Genomic DNA, 27,907 nt, shown 5'->3' with positions numbered 1-27,907 from the left:
GGCCCCGGGGGGAGGGGGGGGGGCGTGCCGCCGTGCGTAATGGGCTTTGATTTATTGATTGATTGAAAGTCAATTAAACAGAGAGGGAGAGTTCTGGCAGCGCTTAAATAGCAGCCACAGGACGAGAGGTCTGTCACAAAGACATCTGCTCTGAAGCGGAGAGGACAGGAGAGGTGGCACGGCACGGAACGGCACGGAACGGAACGGAACGGAACGGAACGGACCAGCCCGGGACAGCAGAGCGCTTTTTACGCACGGCTTTTACGCACGGAGAGGATGGCGTTGCTCCCGTCACAGCTGTCCTGAACGCACGCAGACACAGAAAGATCCGTGCGCTTCTGAATATTAAGGAGCTGATTTTTTTACTCCCTTTTCTTTTTGCAGTTAATTCAGTGTTTATATAATATATTCATAAACTAAGAAAGGAAGAACATTTTGTAGGACACTGCACGGTTGAGCGGTTTTTTGGGGGAGACATCATGAAGCTGCTTCTACCCTCCGTGTTGGTCCTCCTGTCCGTCGCTCAGGCTCTGTGTGAGGACAGCCTCTCCAGAGAAGACCCGGACTACTGGAGCCAAGACACCCACATACAGGTACATTATATGTGTTTATAGGACTGGTAACCATGCACATACAGGTATACATTATATATGTTTATAGGACTGGTAACCATGCACATACAGGTATACATTATATATGTTTATAGGACTGGTAACCATGCACATACAGGTATACATTATATATGTTTATAGGACTGGTAACCATGCACATACAGGTATACATTATATATGTTTATAGGACTGGTAACCATGCACATACAGGTATACATTATATATGTTTATAGGACTGGTAACCATGCACATACAGGTATACATTATATATGTTTATAGGACTGGTAACCATGCACATACAGGTATACATTATATATGTTTATAGGACTGGTAACCATGCACATACAGGTATACATTATATATGTTTATAGGACTGGTAACCATGCACATACAGGTATACATTATATATGTTTATAGGACTGGTAACCATGCACATATAGGTATACATTATATATGTTTATAGGACTGGTAACCATGCACATACAGGTATACATTATATATGTTTATAGGACTGGTAACCATGCACATACAGGTATACATTATATATGTTTATAGGACTGGTAATCATGCACATACAGGTACATTATATATGTTTATAGGACTGGTAACCATGCACATACAGGTATACATTATATATGTTTATAGGACTGGTAACCATGCACATACAGGTATACATTATATATGTTTATAGGACTGGTAACCATGCACATACAGGTATACATTATATATGTTTATAGGACTGGTAATCATGCACATACAGGTATACATTATATATGTTTATAGGACTGGTAACCATGCACATACAGGTACATTATATATGTTTATAGGACTGGTAACCATGCACATACAGGTATACATTATATATGTTTATAGGACTGGTAACCATGCACATACAGGTACATTATATATGTTTATAGGACTGGTAACCATGCACATACAGGTACATTATATATGTTTATAGGACTGGTAACCATGCACATACAGGTATACATTATATATGTTTATAGGACTGGTAACCATGCACATACAGGTATACATTATATATGTTTATAGGACTGGTAATCATGCACATACAGGTATACATTATATATGTTTATAGGACTGGTAACCATGCACATACAGGTATACATTATATATGTTTATAGGACTGGTAATCATGCACATACAGGTATACATTATATATGTTTATAGGACTGGTAATCATGCACATACAGGTATACATTATATATGTTTATAGGACTGGTAACCATGCACATACAGGTACATTATATATGTTTATAGGACTGGTAACCATGCACATACAGGTATACATTATATATGTTTATAGGACTGGTAACCATGCACATACAGGTATACATTATATATGTTTATAGGACTGGTAACCATGCACATACAGGTATACATTATATATGTTTATAGGACTGGTAACCATGCACATACAGGTATACATTATATATGTTTATAGGACTGGTAACCATGCACATACAGGTATACATTATATATGTTTATAGGACTGGTAACCATGCACATACAGGTACATTATATATGTTTATAGGACTGGTAACCATGCACATACAGGTACATTATATATGTTTATAGGGCTGGTAACCATGCACATACAGGTATACATTAAATATGTTTATAGGACTGGTAACCATGCACATACAGGTACATTATATATGTTTATAGGACTGGTAACCATGCACATACAGGTATACATTATATATGTTTATAGGACTGGTAATCATGCACATACAGGTACATTAAATATGTTTATAGGACTGGTAACCATGCACATACAGGTACATTATATATGTTTATAGGGCTGGTAACCATGCACATACAGGTATACATTATATATGTTTATAGGACTGGTAACCATGCACATACAGGTACATTATATATGTTTATAGGACTGGTAACCATGCACATACAGGTACATTATATATGTTTATAGGACTGGTAACCATGCACATGCAGGTATACATTATATATGTTTATAGGACTGGTATATAGGGATGGGATACCATGCAAATACAGGTATACTTTAGATTAGATGTTATATAGGACTGGTAACCGATTTGCACATACAGGTTATACAGTTATATCATGTTTATTTGGACTCTGGCTGGTTAACCATGCACCCATACAATAAAGGCTATACATTTATATATGTTTATAGGACTGTGTAACCATGCACCATACAGGTATTACATTATATATGTTTATAGGGCTGGTAACCATGCACATACAGGTATACATTATATATGTTTATAGGACTGGTAACCATGCACATACAGGTATACATTATATATGTTTATAGGACTGGTAACCATGCACATACAGGTATACATTAAATATGTTTATAGGACTGGTAACCATGCACATACAGGTATACATTATATATGTTTATAGGACTGGTAACCATGCACATACAGGTATACATTATATATGTTTATAGGACTGGTAACCATGCACATACAGGTATACATTATATATGTTTATAGGACTGGTAACCATGCACATACAGGTATACATTATATATGTTTATAGGACTGGTAACCATGCACATACAGGTATACATTAAATATGTTTATAGGACTGGTAACCATGCACATACAGGTATACATTAAATATGTTTATAGGGCTGGTAACCATGCACATACAGGTACATTATATATGTTTATAGGACTGGTAACCATGCACATACAGGTACATTATATATGTTTATAGGACTGGTAACCATGCACATACAGGTATACATTATATATGTTTATAGGACTGGTAACCATGCACATACAGGTACATTATATATGTTTATAGGACTGGTAACCATGCACATACAGGTATACATTATATATGTTTATAGGACTGGTAACCATGCACATACAGGTATACATTATATATGTTTATAGGACTGGTAACCATGCACATACAGGTATACATTATATATGTTTATAGGACTGGTAACCATGCACATACAGGTATACATTATATATGTTTATAGGACTGGTAACCATGCACATACAGGTATACATTATATATGTTTATAGGACTGGTAACCATGCACATACAGGTATACATTATATATGTTTATAGGACTGGTAACCATGCACATACAGGTATACATTATATATGTTTATAGGACTGGTAACCATGCACATACAGGTATACATTATATATGTTTATAGGACTGGTAATCATGCACATACAGGTATACATTATATATGTTTATAGGACTGGTAACCATGCACATACAGGTACATTATATATGTTTATAGGACTGGTAATCATGCACATACAGGTATACATTATATATGTTTATAGGACTGGTAATCATGCACATACAGGTATACATTAAATATGTTTATAGGACTGGTAACCATGCACATACAGGTATACATTAAATATGTTTATAGGACTGGTAACCATGCACATACAGGTATACATTATATATGTTTATAGGACTGGTAACCATGCACATACAGGTATACATTATATATGTTTATAGGACTGGTAATCATGCACATACAGGTATACATTAAATATGTTTATAGGACTGGTAACCATGCACATACAGGTATACATTAAATATGTTTATAGGACTGGTAACCATGCACATACAGGTATACATTATATATGTTTATAGGACTGGTAACCATGCACATACAGGTATACATTATATATGTTTATAGGACTGGTAACCATGCACATACAGGTATACATTATATATGTTTATAGGACTGGTAACCATGCACATACAGGTATACATTATATATGTTTATAGGACTGGTAACCATGCACATACAGGTACACATTATATATGTTTATAGGACTGGTAACCATGCACATACAGGTACATTATATATGTTTATAGGACTGGTAACCATGCACATACAGGTATACATTATATATGTTTATAGGACTGGTAACCATGCACATACAGGTATACATTATATATGTTTATAGGACTGGTAATCATGCACATACAGGTATACATTATATATGTTTATAGGAATGGTAACCATGCACATACAGGTACATTATATATGTTTATAGGACTGGTAACCATGCACATACAGGTACATTATATATGTTTATAGGACTGGTAACCATGCACATACAGGTATACATTATATATGTTTATAGGACTGGTAACCATGCACATACAGGTATACATTATATATGTTTATAGGACTGGTAACCATGCACATACAGGTATACATTATATATGTTTATAGGACTGGTAACCATGCACATACAGGTACATTATATATGTTTATAGGACTGGTAACCATGCACATACAGGTACATTATATATGTTTATAGGACTGGTAACCATGCACATACAGGTATACATTATATATGTTTATAGGACTGGTAACCATGCACATACAGGTATACATTATATATGTTTATAGGACTGGTAACCATGCACATACAGGTACATTAAATATATGTTTATAGGACTGGTAACCATGCACATACAGGTATACATTATATATGTTTATAGGGCTGGTAACCATGCACATACAGGTATACATTATATATGTTTATAGGACTGGTAACCATGCACATACAGGTATACATTATATATGTTTATAGGACTGGTAATCATGCACATACAGGTATACATTATATATGTTTATAGGACTGGTAACCATGCACATACAGGTATACATTATATATGTTTATAGGACTGGTAACCATGCACATACAGGTATACATTATATATGTTTATAGGACTGGTAACCATGCACATACAGGTACATTAAATATATGTTTATAGGACTGGTAACCATGCACATACAGGTATACATTATATATGTTTATAGGGCTGGTAACCATGCACATACAGGTATACATTATATATGTTTATAGGACTGGTAACCATGCACATACAGGTACATTAAATATATGTTTATAGGACTGGTAACCATGCACATACAGGTATACATTATATATGTTTATAGGGCTGGTAACCATGCACATACAGGTATACATTATATATGTTTATAGGACTGGTAACCATGCACATACAGGTATACATTATATATGTTTATATGACTGGTAACCATGCACATACAGGTACATTATATATGTTTATAGGACTGGTAACCATGCACATACAGGTATACATTATATATGTTTATAGGACTGGTAACCATGCACATACAGGTACATTATATATGTTTATAGGACTGGTAACCATGCACATACAGGTATACATTATATATGTTTATAGGACTGGTAACCATGCACATACAGGTATACATTATATATGTTTATAGGACTGGTAACCATGCACATACAGGTACATTATATATGTTTATAGGACTGGTAACCATGCACATACAGGTATACATTATATATGTTTATAGGACTGGTAACCATGCACATACAGCTACATTAACTTAAATTAAACTCCCGAATTGTACCATCACACCTGTATGTTACCGTATATTAACTGTATATGTATTGTACGATCACACCTGTATGTTACCGTATATTAACTGTATATGTATTGTACCATCACACCTGTATATTAACTATATTAACTGTATATGTATTGTACCATCACACCTGTATATTACCGTATATTAACTGTATATGTATTGTACGATCACACCTGTATGTTACCGTATATTAACTGTATATGCTGCTGAACTTGAGGTTTACGGGTAAAATACGGTGCCCATAATTGTCCGTTATAACTCCTCTTTTGACGCAGTGACAGGTACATTATGTCTGGTCTGTGTTTCTACATCTAGTGCTGCTCAAACTGTTTTAGTCAGAATGCTTTGGCCGCCGCGGACCCCCCCCCCCCACCCCCTCCTCCCCATGAAGCAAAGATTTGAGTTATAAATGTTCGCTTTAAAAATAATTATATATTCAAAAGATTTGCAAATTAATGTTCACGATTAATCCAAACAAAGAAAATAGCAGATCTAACAAGCTCATAGCGCGGCACTCGGTGCTGTGCTATGAGCTTGTAGATTTGCCATTTTTTTCAACAGCTATAAAGTTTAAAATAATGGCTAAAGTGGGTGAGGTGACACAGACGCGTTCCAGGCGATGAATTAAGGTGACAGGTGCATTAATTAAGAACAAGACCATGAGGATCCGACGCACTGAAAACTCCCGCATGACTGCATGTCTTCAGATGCACTTCAAAAGGCTTGGATGTAAAATCACTTGATGGCTGATTTACTATTAAAGCTTTTCAACTGCGTTTGAACTTAATCGAAATTAGCCGATCTACAAGCTCACAACAACCGACACCATGCAAGCGTTGTGAGCTTGTAGATCAGATCGTCCGTTTTCTAAATAAATTAGATTATTTTTTTCTTCTTCTCGTGGTTAATATACGCAGTTAAGTGGTTCAGTGATTAAGCTGTTAAAACTCTCATTTAGACCAATTAGAGTCTGAATTAATGGATGGATGGAATCCACTTTAAAACAAACAAAGAATACAATATTGTATTGTATATATGTCAATAATAGCCTACTTTATATGCTTTTAATTGTTGCCTAGTATTAATTGGATATATGAAGTTTAATGAAATTACAAAACGACAAAACAATCTATCTATCTATCTATCTATCTATCTATCTACCTACCTACCTACCTACCTACCTACCTACCTACCTATCTATCTATCTATCTATCTACCTACCTACCTACCTACCTACCTACCTATCTATCTATCTACCTACCTACCTATCTATCTATCTATCTATCTACCTACCTACCTACCTATCTATCTATCTATCTACCTACCTACCTACCTACCTACCTACCTACCTACCTACCTATCTATCTACCTACCTACCTACCTACCTACCTACCTACCTACCTACCTACCTACCTACCTACCTACCTATCTATCTATCTATCTATCTATCTATCTATCTATCTATCTATCTATCTATCCAATCAGCATGCAGCGCTGCACGTTCTGTTTGACATTGCGGGCTTGGCCCGGTGCCAGATCAGAGCACTTTGCTCACTCAGACACACAGACAGCAGCTTGATGAATGAACAGTTTAATGTTATTCTCCATAGAGGAGACGTCTAGCGTAGAGGATATACTAAATACAGCTCTTAGATAGGCCACCCGTCCTGGAGGCATGGCTACATTCTAAATGTCATCAGATGGTGGTCCGTGGCTCAGATGGGTCTGAGAGGCTAAATGTCATCAGATGGTGGTTCCGTGGCTCAGATGGGTCTGAGAGGCTAAATGTCATCAGATGGTGGTTCCGTGGCTCAGATGGGTCTGAGAGGCTAAATGTCATCAGATGGTGGTCCGTGGCTCAGATGGGTCTGAGAGGCTAAATGTCATCAGATGGTGGTTCCGTGGCTCAGATGGGTCTGAGAGGCTAAATGTCATCAGATGGTGGTCCGTGGCTCAGATGGGTCTGAGAGGCTAAATGTCATCAGATGGTGGTCCGTGGCTCAGATGGGTCTGAGAGGCTAAATGTCATCAGATGGTGGTTCCGTGGCTCAGATGGGTCTGAGAGGCTAAATGTCATCAGATGGTGGTCCGTGGCTCAGATGGGTCTGAGAGGCTAAATGTCATCAGATGGTGGTTCCGTGGCTCAAATGGGTCTGAGAGGCTAAATGTCATCAGATGGTGGTCCGTGGCTCAGAAACAGCACCCACCCAGTCAAACACCCACCCAGTCAAACACCCACCCAGTCAAACACCCACCCAGTCAAACACCCACCCAGTCAAACACCCACCCAGTCAAACACCCACCCAGTCAAACACCCACCCAGTCAAACACCCACCCAGTCAAACAGCACCCACCCAGTCAAACACCCACCCAGTCAAACAGCACCCACCCAGTCAAACACCCACCCAGTCAAATCCTCAGTGTAAATTTAGCCACCTGTAGCCTGACTCTGACAGAGAGCAGTATGTTGTTTCAAATTGAAGGGTCCATTTGGTCCATTTTTGGACCTGCAAAAGAAATCTCTTTAAACCTGCCAATCCCCGATGGTGAAACCTTTTACCATTTCAACAATATCTTGCTCTTTGCTTCTCTTGCTTGACTGAGAGAGAGAGAGAGAGAGAGAGAGAGAGAGAGAGAGAGACACACAGAGAGAGACACAGAGAGAGAGAGAGAGACACACACAATTATTGTCTTAGTAAAAAGCCTACGTCACAACAAGTGTATAATTCATCAGGGTTTGATCTGGGACTGTCTGTGTGTCGCTGTCCATGGTGCTGATTCTGTCCCATCCATTCATTCTGCATGGACACTGTGTGTCGCTGTCCAAGGTGCTGATTCTGTTCCATCCATTCATTCTGTATGGACACTGTGTGTCGCTGTCCATGGTGCTGAAACGGCTCCATCCATTCATTCTGCATGGACACTGTGTGTCGCTGTCCAAGGTGCCCCTGCTATCTCCTGATATCGTGTAGATTTCTGTCCTTATACAAACATTAAAGGCCAATGGCACTGAATGGAGAAATTACGTCATATGTTGTCGACAATGTTACGTCGTGATGATGCACCATGATAAGAGCGCCCCTCACTTCACACAGGTGTGATTGTTATTTGGAAGAAAGTAAAAAAAGAAAAGACCTCAAAATTGTACATAATAAGTACAGTATGTGTACTCGGTTACTTTACACACCGCTGCTGTGTTCTCCTCCAGGACGGGTGGCCCGCCCCCGACACACTGACAGTATAGCATTAATGTGAGTGTTTTCTCCTCCAGGACGGGTGGCCCGCCCCCGACACACTGACAGTATAGCATTAATGTGAGTGTTTTCTCCTCCAGGACGGGTGGCCCGCCCCCGACACACTGACAGTATAGTATTAATGTGAGTGTTTTCTCCTCCAGGACGGGTGGCCCGCCCCCGACACACTGACAGTATAGCATTAATGTGAGTGTTTTCTCCTCCAGGACGGGTGGCCCGCCCCCGACACACTGACAGTATAGCATTAATGTGAGTGTTTTCTCCTCCAGGACGGGTGGCCTGCCCCCGACACACTGACAGTATAGTATTAATGTGTGTGTGTGTTCTCCTCCAGGACGGGTGGCCTGTCCCCGACACACTGACAGTATAGTATTAATGTGAGTGTGTGTTCTCCTCCAGGACGGGTGGCCTGCCCCCGACACACTGACAGTATAGTATTAATGTGTGTGTGTGTTCTCCTCCAGGACGGGTGGCCTGTCCCCGACACACTGACAGTATAGTATTAATGTGAGTGTGTGTTCTCCTCCAGGACGGGTGGCCTGCCCCCGACACACTGACAGTATAGTATTAATGTGTGTGTGTGTTCTCCTCCAGGACGGGTGGCCTGTCCCCGACACACTGACAGTATAGCATTAATGTGTGTGTGTGTTCTCCTCCAGGACGGGTGGCCCGCCCCCGACACACTGACAGTATAGTATTAATGTGTGTGTGTGTTCTCCTCCAGGACGGGTGGCCTGTCCCCGACACACTGACAGTATAGCATTAATGTGAGTGTGTTTTCTCCTCCAGGACGGGTGGCCTGCCCCCGACACACTGACAGTATAGTATTAATGTGTGTGTGTGTTCTCCTCCAGGACGGGTGGCCCGCCCCCGACACACTGACAGTATAGCATTAATGTGAGTGTGTTCTCCTCCAGGACGGGTGGCCCGCCCCCGACACACTGACAGTATAGCATTAATGTGAGTGTGTTTTCTCCTCCAGGACGGGTGGCCTGCCCCCGACACACTGACAGTATAGCATTAATGTGTGTGTGTTTTCTCCTCCAGGACGGGTGGCCCGCCCCCGACACACTGACAGTATAGCATTAATGTGAGTGTGTTTTCTCCAGGACGGGTGGCCTGTCCCCGACACACTGACAGTATAGCATTAATGTGAGTGTGTTTTCTCCAGGACGGGTGGCCCGCCCCCGACACACTGACAGTATAGCATTAATGTGAGTGTGTTTTCTCCTCCAGGACGGGTGGCCTGCCCCCGACACACTGACAGTATAGTATTAATGTGTGTGTGTTTTCTCCTCCAGGACGGGTGGCCCGCCCCCGACACACTGACAGTATAGTATTAATGTGTGTGTGTGTTCTCCTCCAGGACGGGTGGCCTGCCCCCGACACACTGACAGTATAGTATTAATGTGTGTGTGTTCTCCTCCAGGACGGGTGGCCCGCCCCCGACACACTGACAGTATAGCATTAATGTGAGTGTGTTTTCTCCTCCAGGATGGGTGGCCTGCCCCCGACACACTGACAGTATAGCATTAATGTGAGTGTGTGTTCTCCTCCAGGACGGGTGGCCTGTCCCCGACACACTGACAGTATAGTATTAATGTGAGTGTGTGTTCTCCTCCAGGACGGGTGGCCTGCCACCGAACCGTTGAGAGAAATCTTGAGGAGATGGACGAGGAAGCCTCGTCCTAACCAGTTCGTGGGCCTGATGGGGAAACGCTCTCCTGGTAAAAAAAAATATTAATAATAATAATACGATAAAAACATTATAATAATCTATAATAAAGAGGTTATAATGCACTCGTTTCATATCAAACGGCTGCTGTCTAATATCTATCTTCACTAATTAACTGCTATCTAATATTGATCTACACCAGTGTTGTTTTTGGCAGCAAATTTCAATTTTAGTTTAGTCATCATAGACTTTGGACTGAAATTTAATTTAGTTTTAGTCACATTTTAGTCACCTGGAATGTCTTAGTGTTTAGTCTATAGTTTTAGTCGACTAAATGTCATAAGACTTTAGTCGACTAAATCTACAGTTGATTTAGTCGACAAAAATATATTTTGTACACTTGATGAAAATAGCCAATCTACAAGCTCTACAAGCTTGTAGATCAGCTATTTTCAGCATGTCCACTAGTCCCTTCCTAACATTTTAGTCTAGTTTTTATTTGTTGACGAAATTGTCAGTATATTTAGTCTTAGTTTTAGTCATCGTAGCTTAGTTTTCATTTAGTTTCCATTTGTTTTCGTGAGTGAAAATAGGTAGTCGACGAACATTTTTCGTCTTAGTTTTAGTCGACGAAAACAACACTAATCTACACTAACTAACTGCTACCTAATATCTATCTTCACTAACTAACTGCTATATAATATACACTAACTAACTGCTGTCTAATATTGATCTTCACTAACTAACTGCTACCTAATATTGATCTTCACTGACTGCATTTTCCTGATCTCTCTTCGTCTCACAGCAAACGCACAGATGGCACGCAAAAGTAAGTGCTGTTATTTGTCACTTCAAATTGATTCGTTAATTGGGGCTAATTTGGGTCATCAACATTGGGCTGCAGGGCCTGGGAAACTGAAACCTAATTAACTTAAATGTTTAATTAACTGCCATGCTGAGTTGAAGGTGTATATGGCACAGCTGTGAGCTTGTAGATCGGCTATTTGTTTTGGAATAGAATAGAGGCTGCTATGATTAGCAATGTGAATTTAATGTTGTTTAATGCAATCAGACCTTTCTGATTGGATGTATGGGGCTGTCAATCAGATAGGACCTTTCTGATTGGATGTATGGGGCTGTCAATCAGATAGGACCTTTCTGATTGGATGTATGGGGCTGTTAATCAGATAGGACCTTTCTGATTGGATGTATGGGGCTGTCAATCAGATAGGACCTTTCTGATTGGATGTATGGGGCTGTCAATCAGATAGGACCTTTCTGATTGGATGTATGGGGCTGTTAATCAGATAGGACCTTTCTGATTGGATGTATGGGGCTGTCTGTCAAGGCCAGGAAGCACCCTGTATGCAGCCTGTTGACAGAGGGTCTAAACAGCACCCTGTATGAAGCATGTTGACAGACAGAGGGTCTAAACAGCACCCTGTATGAAGTGTGTTGACAGACAGAGGGTCTAAAGAGCACCCTGTATGAAGTGTGTTTACAGACAGAGGGTCTAAACAGCACCCTGTATGAAGTGTGTTTACAGACAGAGGGTCTAAACAGCACCCTGTATGAAGTGTGTTTACAGACAGAGGGTCTAAACAGCACCCTGTATGAAGCATGTTGACAGACAGAGGGTCTAAACAGCACCCTGTATGAAGTGTGTTGACAGACTAGGTCTAAAGAGCACCCTGTATGAAGTGTGTTGACAGACAGAGGGTCTAAACAGCACCCTGTATGAAGCATGTTGACAGACAGAGGGTCTAAACAGCACCCTGTATGAAGCGTGTTGACAGACAGAGGGTCTAAAGAGCAGCTGTTTTTAATTACATCACACCCACTGCCTCGCGGTGTTGGAGGGACTGGAACGCTCTTTATGCTGAGCTTTGAAGACCATTGAGTCTAATTGATCTGCACAGTGTGTGTGTGTGTGTGTGTGTGTGTGTGTGTGTGTGTGTGTGTGTGTGTGTGTGTGTGTGTGTGTGTGTGTGTGTGTGTGTGTGTGTGCGCGTGTGTGCGTGCGTGCGTGCGTGTGTGCATTGGGGGGTGTTGGGGGGGGGCTCCTGAGAGAGAGAGATAACACATTGTCTCGGTCAACATAAATGACTCTCATCTCCAACTCAGTGGTGAAGTAACTAAGTACATGTACTCATGGTGACTAAGTACTCGAGTGAAAAAAACCCCGAAGAAAACCCCCCCCCCCCCACTCACTCATCTCTCTAATAACAACCTAAAACATAAAAAAATATGTTGTCCTTTAAGGACATGTTGTCCTTTAAGGACATGTTGTCCTTTAAGGACATGTCTACCAGGCGATACTATGTGTGCACACATAGACATCAAAGGGGGCTTCAGCCCCTGCCCTTTAACCCGTCTGTAAAACAACTGCCCTTTAACCCGTCTGTAAAACAACTGCCCTTTTACCCGTCTGTAAAACAACTGCCCTTTTACCCGTCTGTAAAACAACTGCCCTTTTTACCCGTCTGTAAAACAACTGCCCTTTTACCCGTCTGTGAAACAACTGCCCTTTTACCCGTCTGTGAAACAACTGCCCTTTTACCCGTCTGTGAAACAACTGCCCTTTTACCCCGTCTGTGAAACAACTGCCCCTTTACCCGTCTGTGAAACAACTGCCCTTTTACCCGTCTGTAAAACAACTGCCCTTTTTACCCGTCTGTAAAACAACTGCCCTTTTACCCGTCTGTAAAACAACTGCCCTTTTACCCCGTCTGTAAAACAACTGCCCTTTTACCCGTCTGTAAAACAACTGCCCTTTTACCCCGTCTGTAAAACAACTGCCCTTTTACCTGTCTGTAAAACAACTGCCCTTTTAACCCGTCTGTAAAACAACTGCCCTTTTAACCCGTCTGTAAAACAACTGCCCTCTCCAGACCACCAATGCAGCATTTACTACATGGTGAAAGTAATGCTAAATGCCTCTCCTCTCCTCTCCTCTCCTCTCCTCTCCTCTCCTCTCCTCTCCTCTCCTCTCCTCTCCCCTCCCCTCCCCTCCCCTCCCCTCCCCTCCCCTCCCCGCCCCTCCCCTCCTCTCCCCTCCTCTCCTCTCCTCTCCTCTCCTCTCCTCTCCTCTCCTCTCCTCTCCTCTCCTCTCCTCTCCTCTCCTCTCCTCTCCTCTCCTCTCCCCTCCTCTCCCCTCCCCTCCCCTCCTCTCCTCTCCTCTCCTCTCCTCTCCTCTCCTCTCCCCTCCCCTCCTCTCCTCTCCTCTCGCTTTCGCAATTTTTTGGCCAAAAGTGCTCTCTTACGGGGTGTTAGCTCCGCCCCCTGCCTGTCTAACATTCTCTCTTACGGGGTGTTAGCTCCGCCCCCTGCCTGTCTAACATTCTCTCTTACGGGGTGTCAGCCCCTGCCTGTCTAACATTCTCTCTTACGGGGTGTCAGCCCCTGCCTGTCTAACATTCTCTCTTACGGGGTGTCAGCCCCTCCCCCTGCCTGTCTAACATTCTCTCTTACGGGGTGTCAGCCCCGCCCCCTGCCTGTCTAACATTCTCTCTTACGGGGTGTCAGCCCCTCCCCCTGCCTGTCTAACATTCTCTCTTACGGGGTGTCAGCCCCTGCCTGTCTAACATTCTCTCTTACAGGGTGTCAGCCCCTCCCCCTGCCTGTCTAACATTCTCTCTTACGGGGTGTCAGCCCCTGCCTGTCTAACATTCTCTCTTACGGGGTGTCAGCCCCGCCCCCTGCCTGTCTAACATTCTCTCTTACGGGGTGTCAGCCCCTCCCCCTGCCTGTCTAACATTCTCTCTTACGGGGTGTCAGCCCCTCCCCCTGCCTGTCTAACATTCTCTCTTACGGGGTGTCAGCCCCTCCCCCTGCCTGTCTAACATTCTCTCTTACGGGGTGTCAGCCCCTCCCCCTGCCTGTCTAACATTCTCTCTTACGGGGTGTCAGCCCCTCCCCCTGCCTGTCTAACATTCTCTCTTACGGTGTGTCAGCCCCGCCCCCTGCCTGTCTAACATTCTGTGCACGTCCCGGAGCCAGGGTGTAAACAGAGAGGGGTCCCTGTCTCAGGGTGTCAGGGTGTCACCCCCCCCCCCCCCCCTCCATCCCTAACCAATGCTATTACCGTCCATTACTGTGATTGACAGAGAGAGGGGGGGGGGGGGGGGAGGGGGAGGGGGGATGAGGGAGGGGGGATGAGGGAGGGGGGGGGGGAGGGGCACACGGTGACGCCATCGTCCCTCCAGGCTCCAGGATTGATGTGATGATGATGATGATGATGATGATGTCACACGCGTGCATCCTGCCCTTGAGAGATACATGTGTTCTTTAACCCGTTCTGACCTGAGATCAGATTCTAAAAATGTCTTCTACATCCTGACAGTTTTCCATTCTGACCTGAGATCAGATTCTAAAAACGTATTCTATGTCAGTCGCTCTTCGATTTTTCAAAAATAGCAGATCTACAAGCTGTTAGCATTACGTTATGCTTTAAGCCATTGAAAAATAGCAGATCTACAAGCTCGTAGCGCGCCACTCGGTGGCGCGCTACGAGCTTGTAGATCTGCTATTTTTCAATGGCTTAAAGCATAACGTAATGCTAACACCAAAACGGGTTTCCGCCCAGAATGGATTAAAGCACTTAGCTGCAGCTGCACAGCTGTCTAAGGGTTAATTCATTTGATTTGATTATTTTGATATGATTTATTTAGCACAGTATAGAAATACAATAGGGAAAATACGTAGCTTTTTTCTATATAACTGTGCGGTGAAACATGGAACTTCTCTGGGATTGGAATCACAACTCTGACGACACAATGCGTATTAGAACAATAGAGTAGCAATCACTAATATTAGCAATCATTAATAATGAATAAGTAATTAATTACTGCGAGCTGTATACACTCAGATAATCTTTGACACGCTCGAATGTCACTGAATATAAAGTGTAAAAAATTTGAATGTTTTTCTTTTCTCTTCAGGACATAAAATCAACTCCTTCGTTGGCCTGATGGGGAAGAGAAGCCAGGAGGAGCCAGGTATTTGTTTTATTTGATTAGCTGATGCCATGATGGCAGTCAGCTAGTCTTCCTGGGGTCCACACACCTTCATTCAAGCCACCAGGTGGCTTGAATGAAGATCTCTAAGGAAAAAGTCATATTCAAAAAGTGATTGTATAAGTCTGTCAACGTTTCCTATATAACTGTGATTTTGTATATCCTTTCTGTAATGTCCACGCCCACAATCTGGTGATGTCATCCATTAGTAATTCTCAGCACCTGAGCAGTATTGTTTTGGAGCTCTTTAAGAGCAAGTTCTTTGTCTGTGAAAATCATATAGCACTTAAAGGACAACTTTAGTTTTTTTCAACCAAGGTTCATGTTTTAGGTTGTTATTAGAGAAACTAAAAGGTGAGTGTTAATTTTTTTTCATTTGCTGCTTTCTTTCGTTTTAGGGATTTTAGCTGTATTTGACAGGGGGGGGGGGGGGGCATTCGAGCATGGGGCTAAATATGTATTTTTTTACAACATTTTATAGCGATTTATTTTTTTATTATTTACTATAGTCCTAATAAACCCCAGGAAATTTCATCTGGCCACAGAAGATCACGAGTTCTACTGAATGTGTCAAACTGACATATTGAGCCTATGACACACAGTATAAGCCTTCCCCCCTACCTTCACATTCAGTAGATCCTGTGATCTTCTGTGGCCAGATGTAATTTCCTGGGGTTTATTAGGACTATAGCAAATAATAAAATAAATAAATCGCCATAATATTTTGTAAAATAATACATATTTAGCCCCATGCTCGAATGCCCCCGTCGCCCCCCCTGTCAAAAACAGCTAAAATCCCTAAAATGAAAGAAAGCAGCAAATGAAAAAAAAAAATAACACTCACCTTTTAGTTTCTCTAATAACAACCTAAAACATGAACCTTGGTTGAAAAAAACTAAAGTTGTCCTTTAACCCATTCTGAACGGGCACCCATTTTGGTGTCAGCATCATGTTATGCTTTAGCTATTTAAAAATAGCAGATCTACAAGCTCATATCGCGCCACCGAGTGGCGCGATACGAGCTTGTAGGTCTGCCATTTTTGAAAAATCGAAGAGCGACTGACATTTTTAGAATCTGATCTCGGGTCAGAATGGGTTCATCAGACCAGTGTGTGTCCGGCGGAAACCTCGTATGAATCTGATCTCGGGTCAGAATGGGTTAATTGCACCATGAGCACAGAGCACCATAAGAGCATGATCAGATAAAAGAGTCTTTTACTACTTTTTCTAGACGGTGAGCGAGTCTTTTTCTAGACGGTGAGCGAGTCTTTTTCTAGACGGTGAGCGAGTCTTTTTCTAGACGGTGAGCGAGTCTTTTTCTAGACGGTGAGCGAGTCTTTTTCTAGACGGTGAGCGAGTCTTTTTCTAGACGGTGAGCGAGTCTTTTTCTAGACGGTGAGCGAGTCTTTTTCTAGACGGTGAGCGAGTCTTTTTCTAGACGGTGAGCGAGTCTTTTTCTAGACGGTGAGCGAGTCTTTTTCTAGACGGTGAGCGAGTCTTTTTCTAGACGGTGAGCGAGTCTTTTTCTAGACGGTGAGCGAGTCTTTTTCTAGACGGTGAGCGAGTCTTTTTCTAGACGGTGAGCGAGTCTTTTTCTAGACGGTGAGCGAGTCTTTTTCTAGACGGTGAGCGAGTCTTTTTCTAGACGGTGAGCGAGTCTTTTTCTAGACGGTGAGCGAGTCTTTTTCTAGACGGTGAGCGAGTCTTTTTCTAGACGGTGAGCGAGTCTTTTTCTAGACGGTGAGCGAGTCTTTTTCTAGACGGTGAGCGAGTCTTTTTCTAGACGGTGAGCGAGTCTTTTTCTAGACGGTGAGCGAGTCTTTTTCTAGACGGTGAGCGAGTCTTTTTCTAGACGGTGAGCGAGTCTTTTTCTAGACGGTGAGCGAGTCTTTTTCTAGACGGTGAGCGAGTCTTTTTCTAGATGGTGAGCGAGTCTTTTTCTAGACGGTGAGCGAGTCTTTTTCTAGACGGTGAGCGAGTCTTTTTCTAGACGGTGAGCGAGTCTTTTTCTAGACGGTGAGCGAGTCTTTTTCTAGACGGTGAGCGAGTCTTTTTCTAGACGGTGAGCGAGTCTTTTTCTAGACGGTGAGCGAGTCTTTTTCTAGACGGTGAGCGAGTCTTTTTCTAGACGGTGAGCGAGTCTTTTTCTAGACGGTGAGCGAGTCTTTTTCTAGACGGTGAGCGAGTCTTTTTCTAGACGGTGAGCGAGTCTTTTTCTGTCAAAGTTTCCCTCATGTTTTTGAGACCACCGCTACCGTAGTCAAGTTTGAAAAAAAGGACAAAGAAGAACAGTTTTCTCAGTGCTTCTGAGTAATCTAGTAGGAGAGTGGCGACACTAGCGTTGACTCCCACTGTAACAATGGAATGAGGAAGTGCTCATTCTATCTCAATGGGATAGTTCCAATGTTTGTAACTATAGCCATAGCAGCACCCCGCTTTGTCTCAATGGGATAGTTCCAATGTGTGGAACTATAGCCCATAGGGCACCCCGCTTCGTCTCAATGGGATAGTTCCAATGTTTGGAACTATAGCCCATAGCACCCCGCTTTGTCTCAATGGGATAGTTCCAATGTTTGGAACTATAGCCCATAGGCACCCCGCTTTGTCTCAATGGGATAGTTCCAATGTTTGGAACTATAGCCCATAGGCACCCCGCTTTGTCTCAATGGGATAGTTCCAATGTTTGGAACTATAGCCCATAGCAGCACCCCGCTTCGTCTCAATGGGATAGTTCCAATGTTTGGAACTATAGCCCACAGCACCCCGCTTCGTCTCAATGGGATAGTTCCAATGTTTGGAACTATAGCCCACAGCACCCCGCTTCGTCTCAATGGGATAGTTCCAATGTTTGGAACTATAGCCCATAGCACCCCGCTTCGTCTCAATGGGATAGTTCCAATGTTTGGAACTATAGCCCACAGCACCCCGCTTCGTCTCAATGGGATAGTTCCAATGTTTGGAACTATAGCCCATAGCAGCACCCCGCTTTGTCTCAATGGGATAGTTCCAATGTTTGTAACTATAGCCCATAGACACCCCGCTTCGTCTCAATGGGATAGTTCCAATGTTTGGAACTATAGCCCATAGCAGCACCCCGCTTCGTCTCAATGGGATAGTTCTAATGTTTGTATTGTATTGTGTGTTTCTCCTGCAGATCTGTACGACTGGAGCACAATACAAGACCTGGAGAGGAAACGCTGAGTCCCTGCTGGTCCCCGCTAGCCTGGCTTGGCCAGCATCATAGCGGGGAGTCACTGAAGCTTTCTCCGGGGAGAAAGCTTCAGTGACTAGGTCACCGCCAGTACCTGCTGGTTCCTGCTGGTTCCTCCTCGGATCTCGTCCGTAACGCTCACATGTCATCACAGAACCTCGCTGCGCTGCTTTTCCTTTGCCCTCCTTCGACCTTGGAACCTGTAGATGTTAGTCTGATGTAGGATCAGTGTTCTGTTCACCTTGTATTGATGTAGGATCAGTGTTCTGTTCACCTTGTACTGATGTAGGATCAGTGTTCTGTTCACCTTGTACTGATGTAGGATCAGTGTTCTGTTCACCTTGTACTGATGTATAGCAGTGAGTGAGTTTACCTGTGTGGGGCTCCGTCATTACACCCAACACAACCACACCCAACCCCCTCAACCCCACCCAACCACACCCAACACAACCGCCTCAACCACACCGTTTACCTGTGTGTGGCAACGTCATTACACCCAACCACACCCAACACAACCCCCTCAACCCCACCCAACACAACCACACCCAACACAACCCCCCAACCCCACCCAACACAACCACACCCAACACAACCCCCTCAACCCCACCCAACACAACCCCCTCAACCCCACCCAACACAACCCCCATCAAACACACTCAAAACCACACCCAACCCAATCCCACACTACAATGGAATAGAATGTGTTATTTCATGTGTGCTCAAGAATGTAATTCCACGCCAGTGAAATGGTTTAGATTTTCAGAATCACTGCATAGAGTCTCAATAACCTGTTCTGACTCTGTGAGTAAATAACGTTGGGTTAATAATGGGTTAATAATGTTGGGTTCAGAGACGGTGGCTTCGGTTGTTCTTCACATTCCTGTTTCAAAGTGACGTCATTATTTATTGGAGAAAGATGCTGTCGTGATGATGATGTCACTGAATTATATTAAAACTATTTTCCTTATCGAATGAATTTCTCCGTTCTTATTCTGGCGACAGTTTGTTGTGGACGAGGTACAGCATTCTGGGAAACACTTTCTATCAAGCTATAGTTTCTGTGATGCATTATATATTTAAACACTTTTAATGTGGTTATCTATTAGTAACACAATATACTCGCAGTTAAAAGCACTCAGATGGTCGTGATTCATAACAATATGTTATACTTAAGCACATTGTATACTTGATTATTAGATCTAGATAAATGCAACTCAAATGCATTTACATACTTAAAGGTATATTCAGTGATTTCACTTAATTCAAATATCACTTATTTTTTTGTTTTGTTGTGATAATCCTCCCTACTATAGAGTGTGCTGACCATATAAGGAGTTCCTCCCTGTCCCCAGTTAACCCCTGGGGGTCAAAAAACCTTAGGTTTCGTTTTTGGCTCTCTATCCTGATTGGACGAAAGGCTGGGTCCCACAGCCAAAAACGAAACCTACGGTTTTTTGAGTGAAATCACTGAATATACCTTTAATATAAGTGGTCATTGAGTGCCGCGCTACGACCTTGTAGAAGACACATGTTGTGTACATGTTGCAACAGTGTGAGTGAGGCCTATAGGTCAACGAGGAGAATATTTTGAATCATCAATTATTTCTGAACACTGGAGCCATTTTTAGTTTTTGATTTCTTGTCCACATTTGGAGTTACATCATGGCATGAGGTAAGACAACCCAAACCTCTCCAGAAGTGGTCTAGATGGGGAGATCCTGATTGGTCACCAGCTAAACGATGTATAGATGGGAACCAAATGGACCCGTTATATATATAAACTATGATCCTTGCAAAATAAAAGTCCATGTCTGTCCAGCAGTCCTGATATTTGATTATTGACCTTATAGGTCATTACAGTAATGACTAGTATGATTAATTATTGCACAAATATACATCAGTGCTTGTAATTACAATTATCATTATGTTTATAATGCATTCTAGGCCTGTGTTTAATATAAAGTATTAATAACCAGTACATCTATTATCTAGTAATGATCAGCATACATGGGGAATGAGAGCACTCTGGTGGATGAGAGAGGTACTACACACCACCAACACAATCACAGAGCAAACGCATGTCAGGTCATTCTCAGATCGTTCCAGCAGCAGTTATCATGAAAACAATGATAATAATATGTGAATGTTTACACCTGGAGATGATGAGTTATGGTTTAACCCATTCTGACCTGAGATCAGATTCATACGAGGTTTCCACTGGACACACACTGGTCTGATTGAACCATTCTGACCTGAGATCAGATTAAAAAAAATGTCAGTCGTTCTTCGATTTTTCAAAAATAGCAGATCTACAAGCTCGAGCTTGTAGATCTGCTAGATCTTGTAGATCTGCTATTTTTCAATAGCTAAACCAAAATGGGTTTCCCGTTCAGAATGGGTTAAAATATCATGTTCCATGTTCTGACAAAATGTGATTTAAGCTTAGATCTGGTTCATATCTCACTAGTTTTATCCATTTTCACATGCACGCACGCGCACACACACACACACACACACACACACACACACACACACACACACACACACACACACACACACACACACACACACACACACACACACACACACACACACACACACACACACACACACTCCTTGTGTCTGTCTGTTGTGAAAAAATCAAACTATTCTTTATGTTTTGTTTTGCCTCCTAGATAAGACTAAAATAGCAGATCAACAAGCTCTGCGACACGTCATGGGCTTGTAGATCGACTACAGTTAAGTCTACTGTCACTATTTTTTATTATTCTTTTAAAATAATTAATAAAAAAGGAACGGTTTGGCTCGACATCGACGACGAATATGGTTTTGTCAAGTTGAAGTAAAATGAGTTAAAAACACATTTAAAATGTAGCCGTCCTCAAAGCTGACAGTTATATAGATTATAGACTTTGATTGATTCAAACAACACTTTATTCTGACTGATGATGATAATTACATTTGTAATTGATTTTCTGTGATCATAATGAGTAATGATTACTATTATTGATAATATCTATCGTGATGATAATGATCTATCGTTATGATTGATCACAGTGTGCATTTAAATCTATCCGTTCCCATAGCAACAGATAGAAATATGATTTATTCCTAAAAGAAATAAAAACTAAGGCCCCCACCCTCTTCTTTTTATAACACTGTTAAAAGGATTTTAGACACTATACTAATTCAATCTTCAGAGGTTTTTAGAGGTGGTAAATACATTGAAAGTACAATGTTTATTTAAAATGTATTTTTAATTTATTTCTGACAATGCTAGACATTTCCATGTTTATACAAATACATACATTTGCAATGAATGAATGAATAAAGGTAGATATTGGTTAAGGCTTGCTGACCAGACAGCATGATAATAAGGCTATTATTAATGACGACACACCAGTCCAGTCCAAACAGACATTAAATGATGAAGTTATAACTTAAAATATACCAGCAGACCATGATGGTAAATATAATTTGTGTAGCTGACTTTTAAACATACTAACAGGGAAGGAACCAGCTGAAGTCTGTCTTGTCTTTTAACCCATTCTGACCTGAAATCAGATTCATACCAGGTTTCCACATGGACACACACTGGTCTGATTAACCCATTCTGACCCGAGATCAGATTCATAGAAGGCCGAGAGGGCAGAGACATAGAAGGCCCTGTCTGTCCCCCCAGGGTGGGGACAGAGTCATAGAAGGCCCTGTCTGTCCCCCCCAGGGTGGGGGCAGAGACATAGAAGGCCCTGTCTGTCCCCCCAGGGTGGGGGCAGAGACATAGAAGGCCCTGTCTGTCCCCCCAGGGTGGGGTACTTTAACTTTAACCCATTCTGACCTGAGATCAGATTCATACGAGGTTTCCGCCAGACACACACTGGTCTGATCAACCCATTTTGACCCGAGATCAGATTCTAAAAATGTCAGTCGCTCTTCGATTTTTTTCAAAAATAGCAGACCTACAAGCTCGTATCGCGCCACTCGGTGGCGCGATATGAGCTTGTAGATCTGCTATTTTTCAATAGCTAAAGCATAACATGATGCCAACACCAAAATGGGTGCCCGTTCAGAATGGGTTAAACATATTAGCAGGGAAGGAACCAGCTGAAGTCTGTCTGTTCTTTTAAACATACTAGCAGGGAAGGAACCAGCTGAAGTCTGTCTTGTCTTTTAAACATATTAGCAGGGAAGGAACCAGCTGAAGTCTGTCTGTTCTTTTAAACATATTAGCAGGGAAGGAACCAGCTGAAGTCTGTCTGTTCTTTTAAACATATTAGCAGGGAAGGAACCAGCTGAAGTCTCTCTTGTCTTTTAAACATACTAGCAGGGAAGGAACCAGCTGAAGTCTGTCTGTCTTTTAAACATACTAGCAGGGAAGGAACCAGCTGAAGTCTGTCTGTTCTTTTAAACATACTAGCAGGGAAGGAACCAGCTGAAGTCTGTCTGTTCTTTTAAACATACTAGCAGGGAAGGAACCAGCTGAAGTCTGTCTGTTCTTTTAAACATATTAGCAGGGAAGGAACCAGCTGAAGTCTGTCTGTTCTTTTAAACATACTAGCAGGGAAGGAACCAGCTGAAGTCTGTCTGTTCTTTTAAACATACTAGCAGGGAAGGAACCAGCTGAAGTCTGTCTTGCATAGATGGCTAAATCGTTAGCTTACAAGCTGACTGTATATCTTTGGTTCGACGTGCCCCAACTTAATCCTAACCGTACGCATGTCTGGAGACACAGGGTGAGTCTTAACCGACCACATATGTCTGGGGTGAGTTTTAACCGACCACACATGTCTGGAGACACAGGGTGAGTCTTAACAGACCACAACCAGCTGTTTACGATGGTCGGGTGCGTGCCGGCGCACCATGGACAGCTCTCTAACCTTTGGAGACACGGCGCTCTGAAAACCTGGTTCTAATGAAGGCTAAACGGAGCTGGATTTAGAAAATAAAACATGGCCGTTGGAGAAGGAGGAGGGGCTATGCTAGCTGGAGCAATGCTAAAAGGTTTATAAACGTCCTTGGAATTCTTCTCTTATGGGGGGGTCCGTGGCCTAATGGGGGGGGGGGGGTCCGTGGCATATGTTTTCTAATGGGGGTCCGTAGCCTAATGCAGATCAAACCTGGGGAAGGGGGGGGTCTGTGGCATATGTTTTCTAATGGGGGTCTGCGGGCTAACTATGTGTCCATTTGGGGGTCCTTGACATGAAAAAGTTCGGGAACCAGTACAGTAGCTTTACAATGTGATACAGTATATCTGACCAGCTGTAGGGTCACACCATGGGTCTGGCCCATAGGGTCACCCCATGGGTGACCCTATGGGTCTGACCCGTAGGGTCACCCCATGGGTCTGACCCATAGGGTCACCCATGGGTCTGGCCCGTAGGGTCACCCATGGGTCTGGCCCGTAGGGTCACCCATGGGTCTGGCCCGTAGGGTCACCCATGGGTCTGACCCGTAGGGTCACCCATGGGGGTCAGATGGACCACCATAGGGTCACCTCTCAGAGCTCCTTGTCGGGCGTGTAGATGGACAGGGTCCGGGCCGAGGGGTCGGTGGCGCTGATCCAGCGGGGCATCCAGTAGTGGGGCGTCCAGGCGGAGCGGCCCGGGAAGAACCGCTCAAACACCTGGCGGAAGTAGAAGGCCTCCTTGGTGCCGGGGGGGAGGTGGGAGAAGGTCTGGGGGGCGGTCTCCAACTGGGCGTCATTCACCTTGGAGAGAGAGAGAGAGAGAGAGACCTTCACTTAGACAGGAGAGAGAGAGAGAGAGAGAGAGAGAGAGACCTTCACTTAGACAGGAGAGAGAGAGAGAGAGAGAGAGAGAGAGAGAGAGAGAGAGAGAGAGAGACCTTCACTTAGACAGTAGAGAGAGAGAGAGAGAGAGAGAGACCTTCACTTAGACCAGGGGTGTCAAACTGGTGATCCGCGGTCCGCATGCAGCCCGCGACGTCGTCTTATGCGGCCCGCCTGCCTCAAGCAATAATAGGTAAATATAGGCTAATACGTAAGGCTGCATGATATATCGAACATGTACCTTCATCAGAGTGGAGAATATAAGTATAAATCAAGTTGAGCAAAGCCACTCTTCTCGGCCCCTCTCTCTAACAGACACAGTTAACGATGGCTTGTTAAGTGCCTGCCAGACAGACAATCAGATGAAATGAAGGCAGGTGTAGAGTAGAGTGTAGACTAGTGAACTGAACATGTTCTCTTTATATCAAGTACTTCATACCAGCCCCTTATGAAAATACATGTTCTTTACTTCATACCAGCCCCTTATGAAACTACTTCTCCCCAAATCCAAATGGATTTCATTTTCCATCCTGAATGGCAGTAACTAGCATACAATGAGAACTGAGAAGATCTCCTGTCTAAGTCTTAGACAGTAGAGAGAGAGAGAGAGAGAGAGAGAGAGAGAGAGAGAGAGACCTTCACTTAGACAGTAGAGAGAGACCCAAACCCGACCCGACGTTTCAGGGCCAGGTTGGGCCTAAAATCTGTGAGCTTGTAGATCTGCTATTTTCATAAAGTCTAAAAATCAGCCACAACGTGATGGAGAAAACACCGTCCATGAATAAATGCAGTCCATTTACCACATGTTGCTGCTCCCTAATGATGAGCAATGCATCAGTGGCTAACCTGAATGTACTGTGTGTGTGTGTGTGCGTGCGTGCGTGCGTGCTTGCGTGCGTGCGTGTGTGTGTGTGTGCGTGTGTGTGTGTGTGTGTGTGCCCACTGCGTCCTCCAGGCTGCTGTTGTTATGAGTGAGAATACGTACGTCTCTAACGCTGCAGTGATTGACAGCATGCCGCCGCTAACGAATGGCGTGAGAGCGCGGTGGAGGAGCGGCGTTGAGCTAAACGGGCTCGGGGTGAAGGCAGCACTTATCGCAGCGCTCTCCACGGGATGCACGTGCACATGCAGGCCACGTGCACGCTAAGAGAGACATCCGTGGGAATGGCGAAACGGCGGGGATGCGGTAAGGGGCGACCGCGTGCTATGAAAAGACGGGCGTGGGAGCGGCGAAACAAAACAGCTCTTAATTTCCTGGTGGAAATCAATCGTCCGTCACTCAAACATAACGGACAGCCTGCTGATCAGGACTCTAGACGAACAATACAGTATGGGGGGGGGGGGACCGCACGTACACACACACACACACACACACACACACACACACCTCCCCCTCCCCAGGGACTGTGGTGTGCAGTGAGAACAGGTTCCAGGTGTGAACAAGCCTGTCAGTTAATGTAAATTATAATCTCTTTGAGAGATAATCGCTATCCATTTCTCTACCATCACGCCAGGAGAGAGAGAGAGAGAGAGAGAGGGAGAGAGAGATTCAAACACAACTGCCTCGTTATTCACTATTATGGCAAAAACAACCTTTACAATTGTTTTAGTTGCCTTAACCCATCCTGGGCGGGAACCCCTGTTGCATTCAGCAACTACACAGTGTTGCTTCAGCACCATGGATAGCTCCCAGTGTTAGACACTGCAGCACCATGGATAGCTCCTACACTGTTACACACTTCAGCACCATGGATAGCTCCTACACTGTTACACACTTCAGCACCATGGATAGCTCCAAGTGTTAGACACTTCAGCACTATGGATAGCTCCTACAGTGTTACACACTTCAGCACCATGGATAGCTCCTACACAGTGTTACACACTTCAGCACCATGGATAGCTCCTACACTGTTACACACTTCAGCACCATGGATAGCTCCCACAGTGTTACACACTTCAGCACCATGGATAGCTCCTACACTGTTACACACTTCAGCACCATGGATAGCTCCTACAGTGTTACACACTTCAGCACCATGGATAGCTCCTACAATGTTACACACTTCAGCACCATGGATAGCTCCCACACAGTGTTACACACTTCAGCACCATGGATAGCTCCTACACTGTTACACACTTCAGCACCATGGATAGCTCCCACCATAGTACATTTAACCCATTCTGACCTGAGATCAGATTCTAAAAATGTCTTCTACGTCAGTCGCTCTTCAATTTTTCAAAAATAGCAGACCTACAAGCTTGTAGCGCACCACTCGGTGGCCTGCTATGAGCTTGTAGATCTGCTATATTTATATATGACCACTACATGTAAGCATTGTCATACTTTAGCTGCTGAAAAATAGCAGATCTACAAGCTCGTAGTGCGGCACTAGATCTGCTATTTTTTGAAAAATCTTGAAAATGTTTAGAATCAGCCTCAGGTCAAAATGGATTAAGGTTCAAGATTCATAAGTTGTAATATGGCTATATTATTTTACTTGTATTGAACCAATAGACATTTAGTATAATTTAGAATATGTAAGGTTTTGCCCAATCAAATGGTACCTGGTCAGATAATGGTAAATGGTGCATTTTATTTAGCACCTTTATCCAAGGCGCTTTACATAGATTGCACACACACACATTCACACACACACACACACACACACACACACACACACACACACACACACACACACACACACACACACACACACACACACACACACACACACACACACCTTTACATAGATTGTGCATTATATTTACCCATTCACACACATCCACACACCTTTACATAGATTGTGCATTACATTGACCCATTCACACACACCTTTACATAGATTGTGCACTACAATCACCCATTCACACACACATTCACACACCGATGACAGTGG

At 43.2% G+C, this 27,907-nt stretch overlaps 2 protein-coding genes across 2 annotated transcripts in view; one reads left to right on the top strand and one right to left on the bottom strand.

Moving 5' to 3' along the window:
• Nucleotides 1-479: 479 nt before the first annotated feature.
• Nucleotides 480-19,212, top strand: tac1 (tachykinin precursor 1; the record flags this gene model as incomplete). The annotated part of the gene is made up of 4 exons (XM_083784518.1): nucleotides 480-593; nucleotides 10,946-11,048; nucleotides 15,937-15,993; nucleotides 19,166-19,212. The coding sequence occupies 4 exons, from the start codon at nucleotides 480-482 to the stop codon at nucleotides 19,210-19,212; spliced, it is 321 nt and encodes a 106-aa protein (XP_083640644.1).
• A 5,507-nt stretch (nucleotides 19,213-24,719) lies between these two features.
• The window catches only part of asns (asparagine synthetase), a gene marked incomplete at its 3' end in the record, with an annotated part of 38,150 nt that continues 34,962 nt past the window's right edge, over nucleotides 24,720-27,907 (bottom strand). The window contains exon 13 of the mRNA XM_083771080.1: nucleotides 24,720-24,929. Coding sequence (XP_083627206.1) covers nucleotides 24,720-24,929 — 210 coding nt within the window. The remainder of the gene's footprint in view (nucleotides 24,930-27,907) is intronic.

Source organism: Protomyctophum parallelum (assembly GCF_964188405.1).
Source record: "Protomyctophum parallelum genome assembly, chromosome: 1".
Lineage (NCBI taxonomy): Eukaryota > Metazoa > Chordata > Actinopteri > Myctophiformes > Myctophidae > Protomyctophum > Protomyctophum parallelum.
This window is presented reverse-complemented; position numbering and strand designations above follow the sequence as displayed.